The sequence below is a fragment of the Arachis duranensis genome, chromosome 6 (genome assembly GCF_000817695.3).
Source record: "Arachis duranensis cultivar V14167 chromosome 6, aradu.V14167.gnm2.J7QH, whole genome shotgun sequence".
Taxonomy (NCBI): domain Eukaryota; kingdom Viridiplantae; phylum Streptophyta; class Magnoliopsida; order Fabales; family Fabaceae; genus Arachis; species Arachis duranensis.
Genome location: NC_029777.3, coordinates 13,268,413 through 13,274,990, shown reverse-complemented (window position 1 = coordinate 13,274,990; position 6,578 = coordinate 13,268,413). Strand labels below are relative to the sequence as shown.

General features: G+C 34.6%; 1 protein-coding gene across 1 annotated transcript; it reads left to right on the top strand.

The window, feature by feature from the left end:
* The first annotated feature begins 857 nt into the window (after positions 1-857).
* Positions 858-5,651, top strand: LOC107492738 (CSC1-like protein At4g02900). The gene is made up of 11 exons (XM_016113797.3): positions 858-1,171; positions 1,545-1,700; positions 1,814-1,949; positions 2,230-2,331; positions 2,458-2,577; positions 2,761-2,841; positions 3,271-3,611; positions 3,941-4,186; positions 4,304-4,628; positions 4,796-5,029; positions 5,197-5,651. The coding sequence occupies exons 1-11, from the start codon at positions 858-860 to the stop codon at positions 5,404-5,406; spliced, it is 2,265 nt and encodes a 754-aa protein (XP_015969283.1). The 3' UTR covers positions 5,407-5,651.
* Positions 5,652-6,578: the final 927 nt, after the last annotated feature.

The following is a 6,578-nucleotide window of genomic DNA, read 5'->3' as shown; positions in this document are numbered from 1 at the left end:
TTCCTTTCTCCTCTTACTCCTTTCTTCGCATTTTCTTTCTCTTTCTCTATTTGGACCCCAACGACTAAGAAAATCTATCTTCCGTGTTCTTCTACCTATTACGAATTTCAACTAACAAAGAAAAAAAAAAAAGATTCTATGTACATTTTGATTAATTACTACCAGCTGCGATCAATCAATATTCATGTTACTGCTGTGGTTTCCTTGACCTAACGGAAGCTGCCGCATTCGCTCTCAGGTTATTGATTATGTTTTTTTATGTTTAATTCTCACGGCGTTTCTAGGGAACCAAACATGATGGTGGTTACGTACTTGGAATTCATAGGCGGGTGCAGATTTCTACTCTGAATTTTGTATTCTAAAAGTACGTGGACGTATTTATATTGCAAGTTAGATGTTTGTTCCTAGTTTTAGAAATGCTTATGGTCATAAGAAAATAGTCAATAGATTTTCAATTTTTTTTCTTAATTTGTTCTTTTGGCTCATCAATGAACTGTTGAATGCTTGAGTACATAAAATGCTTATGATCATTGCTGCCATTATTTTTGAGCTTTGACTTTTGAAATTGGAAATAAGCTGTTGTATGAATAAAAATGTATGTATTTTGTATCAGTTTTAATTTCTTATTTGGATCATTGAGTTTGGGAACTAGATATGGAAGATAACGATGCATGTTTAATTCAATTATTCAATGTGTATAATGTTAGAAACTTAGAATGTAGCTGAAAATTAGTATGGTATGCTAGTTAGAAAATTTTTGGGTGGGAGCCAGTTTCACTTGTAAAACAATATCATGAATCTGGATGCAGATAACGAGCTTGAAAGGAGAGGGAAAAAAATAGAAGAGAAAGAAGAAAATGGCGACTCTAGGGGATATTTGTGTTTCCGCGGCCGTCAATCTCTTGTCTGCAATTGCATTCTTGCTGGCTTTTGCAATATTACGACTTCAACCCATTAACGATAGGGTCTATTTCCCAAAATGGTATCTCAAGGGAATAAGAGGAAGCCCAACAAGTTCCAGAACAGCAGTTGGAAAATTTGTTAACCTGGACTACAGTTCCTATCTTAGGTTCCTGAATTGGATGCCTGCAGCATTGCATATGCCAGAGCCAGAACTTATAGATCATGCAGGGCTTGACTCAGCAGTGTATATTCGGATTTATCTGCTTGGGTGAGTTGTTGCGGATAAGGGCCGTGTTTGGAGACGGTCTCAGGATAGAAATATAATAACAAAACTGAGATAATAGACACAACCTCATATTTGAGTGGATGAAAAATACAAGAAAAATCTGTCTTAGGACAAAAATATTTTACTTGTCTCCTTATCCAAACAAATTTGTATTTTTCAGTGTCTCTATATATTTATGCTCTTAGACAGTATTCAAATGCAACATTTTTATTTTTATTTTTTTGCAATTAGGCTCTGCTGAGACATTTAAAAGACAAAGGAATTTGGTCTTCTATTTTCTATTTTGAATCTTTATTTTTTGTTCCCCCTTTTAATGCCTGATTCTTTTTTCTCTGTTGGGAATACTGAGATACAGGTTGAAAATATTTGCCCCAGTTGCCGTACTTGCTTTTGGTGCTTTGGTTCCCGTTAACTGGACTGGGAGAAGATTGAATGCATCAAAATCCAAGGAGTTGACATTTAGCAATATTGACAAGCTTTCGATATCAAATGTTCCAGATGGATCAAAGAGGTGAGGAGATCCTTTTAACACTGTTTTCTTGGCTCCAACTCTGTCTCTTGTTATACAACATAGGATGGATCTTAACACTCTATGCTAAGAAGTTTAGTGTCATCTCCTTGCAGGTTTTGGGTTCATATTGGTATGTCATATCTCTTCTCTTTTTGGACATGCTTTACTCTTTATAGAGAATACAAGATTATAGCAGCAATGAGATTGCGATTTTTGGCATCTGAACGTCGTCGTCCAGACCAATTTACTGTAAGTTGGTCTCATTTTCAGTGTAGTACATTTTCTTGTTATAAGTAGCTTGCTGAGATGCACATATGTACATATATGTACATGTGCCTATTATACTCAAATGAAGGGTATGTGGTAGTAACATAAGTCTTTCTATTTTCATGTTCTCCACAATTTTACTGTGATGCAGTGCAAGTCATTCAGCTTTTGCTTGTTATCAGTACTGTAACATTTACAGCTTGCTTAGGAAATTATCCTTATTCAGATGTTCAATGTTAATAACAGCTCTGATAATTTATAGGTCCTAGTGAGGAACGTTCCACCAGATCCTGATGAATCTGTTAGTGAGCACATTGAGCATTTTTTTTGTGTCAATCATCCTGATCACTATCTGATGCATCAGGTAATATTGTTTATAGACAATCTTAATTATATAACTGACAATAATAATATTTATAAGAATTGGTCTGGTAATCTTGTAATTTTCTTTGATGCAACAAAACATTAATTTATTCTTAATGATTGATAGGTTGTATATAATGCAAACAAGCTTGCTGCAATAGTTGCAAAGAAAAGGGCAATGATAAACTGGCACATTTACTACGAAAACAAATATGAAAGGAATCCTTCGCAAAGGCCAGTTACTCGGGTAACTTTCTCTTCATGATTTACTGTCAATTAGTTGTTATTGTGGCTTTCTTTTTAGTTAACAATTTGAATTGATGGGATCCTCTTTTGTCTTTTTGTTTTTTCATGAGAACTAAAAATAAGGTGATGTCAACTGACAATATTTTTTTCCCCTGTTCCTCAATTTGATTTCTTATCTATATAGACAGGTATGCTCGGTATCTTCGGGAAAAAAGTGGATGCTATTAATCATTATACTTCGCTAATTGATAACTTGAGCAAACAAGTACGTACTGATTAAAAAGTGCAATGCTTTAGTCAACTTTCACCTTCCATATACTTCCTTTGAAGTTGTCAAGTTATGGTAATTATTTGTCATTGTTATTTCAATAGAAATAGCGGGTTATGATCCTAAGAGTTCTTAGAGGAAGTTCAAGTTATGGGTCTTTCACCTCATTTCCTACCCTTGTTCTGTATTCTAATTGTGCTTGGAAAGTTATAAAACTGGTTTAAGGTTAAACCAATTTCTGAACTTTCAAGTGTTTCTGAACATGCATTAATAAATTGTTACTCTTATATAGTTGTCATGGTACAAATGTTTAATATCAAAATTTTCATCTTGCACCAAATTCAGTTTGCTCTTTGTTTGTGTGTCTCCTCTCCTCTTACGGTATTTTCATATGGTGATCAATATGATTGTATTCATTTCATGCAGGAAGAGGAAGAAAGACAGAAAGTTAGAAATGATCCCGATGCTATTGTTCCTGCAGCATTCGTTTCATTCAAAACCCGATGGGGAGCAGCTGTATGTGCTCAAACTCAGCAAACTAGTAATCCTACTATTTGGCTCACAGAATGGGCTCCTGAGCCTCGAGATGTCTATTGGGATAATCTAGCCATTCCATATTTGGATCTCAATCTTCGAAAATTGCTCATGACTGTTGCTATGTTTTTCTTAACTTTCTTCTTTATGATACCAATAGCATTGGTCCAATCTCTAGCCAACATTGAGTCCATCAAGCATGTCTTTCCTTTCTTGGCGTCGTTAGTTGAGAAGTAAGTTCAATCTTACACTAGTGATATACAATTTTCTTAAATCTGAAGTGCTAATAAGTTAACATTTTCGCTTGATTCACCAACGCTTAGTATCTTTTTGTGTTGTTCTGTAAAGGGAATAATTCTTCTCATGTGAAAAATCACATAAACTAGTCATTTGCATACTCTTAACATTAACTAAAATATCGAGATCCACACTATTTCTTATCTTCATGTTTCATACTCAATAATACAATTTCACAAATAACTACGTCATGCACAATTTCCGCATAAAAGGAGTCCATTTTGTTGCTAGAGTAATGGCTTTGGTTTCTTCTCATACCCTGCAGGCCATCTGTAAAGAATTTTATTCAAGGATTTCTGCCAGGGCTAACATTAAAGATATTTCTTATTTTCCTCCCTAAAATTCTCATGACAATGTCCAAAATAGAAGGTTTTACATCGCTTTCAGGCTTAGACCGGAGGTCAGCATCCAAATATTACTTATTTATTCTTGTCAATGTGTTCCTTGGAAGCGTTGTAACAGGAACCGCATTTCAGCAACTTGAACAACTTATTGATCAGCCCTCTACAGAGTAGGCCCCGAGCTTAATTAGGTTTCATAATTATATAGCTTTTACTTGGTTGCTGAACATTGTTGCAACTGAGAACTCTCATGAACATGATACTTAATAAATCTTTATCATGTGTAGGTTCACCAAAACTGTTGGCAGTACAATCCCTATGAAAGCAACATTTTTCATCACATATGTAATGATTGATGGATGGGCTGGAATTGCTGCAGAGGTCCTCAGATTAACTCCGTTAATTATGTTCCACCTGAAAAACACATTCCTGGTGAAGACAGAGCTGGACAGACAAGCTGCTATGGACCCTGGTTGCTTGGATTTTTCCATATCTGAACCTCGAATACAGTTATATTTCATGCTAGGACACGTCTATGCCCCAGTTACGCCTTTACTTCTCCCCTTCATTGTAGTATTCTTTGCCTTTTCCTACTTGGTCTTTCGGCATCAAGTAAGTTTTCAATACAATTTGTTGCAATGTTTTGTTTTATATTCAATAATGGTGTCAAGATAGAAATACTGACAAAAGTTTCATTACACATGTAAGAATAAATGTTATTTAGTTTTTGCTGTTCTTAACTGACGATTTTCTTTTTCTCTTTCTTTTGCTGTCACAAGATTATCAATGTGTATAACCAGCATTACGAGAGTGGAGCAACATTTTGGCCAGATGTCCACCGTCGAGTTCTTACCGGATTGATTATATCCCAGATTCTTTTGATGGGGTTGCTCAGTACCAGAGGCACTAACAAGATCACGCTAGTTCTTATTGGACAACCCATCTTGACATTCTGGTTCTACAGATATTGCAAAGGCCGCTTTGAATCAGCATTCATAAAGTTCCCACTAGAGGTCAGTTAACCATTTAGATAATTTCTTACACACCATTCAATAGTCCGGATAAAATCGTTTTGGAAAAAAATCCTTTAAAGGGAATTGGAAAGTAAGAAAAAAACCTCTAAAGTGAAGAGAATCGTAAAGTAATAAAATAAGGAGTTAATAATCACTATTGATGACAGGAAGCTATGGTGAAGGATACGCTTGAACGGGCTGTTGAGCCAACCTTGAACCTGAGAATCTATCTTCAAGATGCTTATGTACACCCAGTTTTTAAGAGAAGTGAGTTGGAAAAACCAATGGCCGTTGATGATGAAGAAGAGAATCCTCTCATTCAAACAACTAGAGCGTCTCGTCTGAGTAGCATGCCAGAATCTGATAATGAAGCATAGTAACTGATAGTTGTTGATGTACAGTTAACATTAGATTGAATTTTTTCTTTTTTGGAAATAGAATCAACCAATTTTTGTGTGGAAATTACAAGATTGCAACAAGCGACATGTCCCAAACAGATTCCTGGCTCAGGTGACACTGTTGGTCTCAACTGGGTTGGAAGATGCTCTTTGTTGTACCATTTTTTTAAACCTTTGTTCTTTAACAATTTCTTTGTAGGTATATATCATATCTTGTAATTATTGTAAATAATTTTGTGTTCAATAGACCAATACTAAAAGACATAACCCATTTGATAAAAAAGAAAGGGCAAGCAAATCAACAAGAGGTCAGAAACAACACTCCCAAGATGAAGTTAAAGTTTTTTTTTCTTTTAAACAATGAAATAAAGTTTTTATAGAGATTATGTAAAATATCATACTATCATCTAGAGGTGGGTATACTGTCCAGCTCTATCCGTTAACTCGGACCACAACAGACTAAATATTAACGGATCAAGTCGGACTAGTTTGCAACATATAGGAGTTGCTTTGAGAAATGTTCGTGTTTACATCGCGTTGGTCCGCGATTTCATGGGCCAACTCAAACTGCAAAATTTTGTCTTTTTTTTTTTTTTTGCATTGCTATTATCAAATTCATGAGTTATGATTAAAAATTAGTAAAAGAATGAATTGATATTTATGTCAATTTCATGACAAATTAAAAAAAATAAATAGTAAATATTAAGTGAAAAAAACAAGTTTTAAATGAATTGTTAGTTTTTAGCTTATATAAATACATTTTTATTAACATTATACTTAAAGCGAGTTTAAGTGGTACGGATTGCCGATTAAACAAGTTGATCTACGGATCATAGCCACCTCTACTACCATCTAATTATTTGCTTGTATATGCTAACTTTTTTATATAGTAACCAAAAAAGAAAAAACAGAAAATTTTGTCTGTCTAACAAATTTAACCTCTCACCGAAGACTGTGATCTACTACTATTGCACCTACCAAACCACTTTAGCTCTTCTGACAAGATTGTCTCAATCAATAAAATTATTCTCCACCGTTAGTTTTCGACAAAATTCCTGTACATTTATTTAAGAAAAAAAGCTTTATAAAAATAAAATAAAATAAAAAAATCCTGATCCGATTGTAGCCAAAGGCGACGGTAACGAGCGCGG

Excerpts from the sequence above, each read along its gene's own strand:
- LOC107492738 (XM_016113797.3), top strand. The coding sequence starts at position 858 with ATGGCGACTCTAGGGGATATTTGTGTTTCCGCGGCCGTCAATCTCTTG. Across the intron at positions 1,172-1,544 it reads ATTCGGATTTATCTGCTTGG|GTTGAAAATATTTGCCCCAG; the intron begins GTGAGTTGTTGC and ends ACTGAGATACAG. Across the intron at positions 2,332-2,457 it reads ATCACTATCTGATGCATCAG|GTTGTATATAATGCAAACAA; the intron begins GTAATATTGTTT and ends AATGATTGATAG.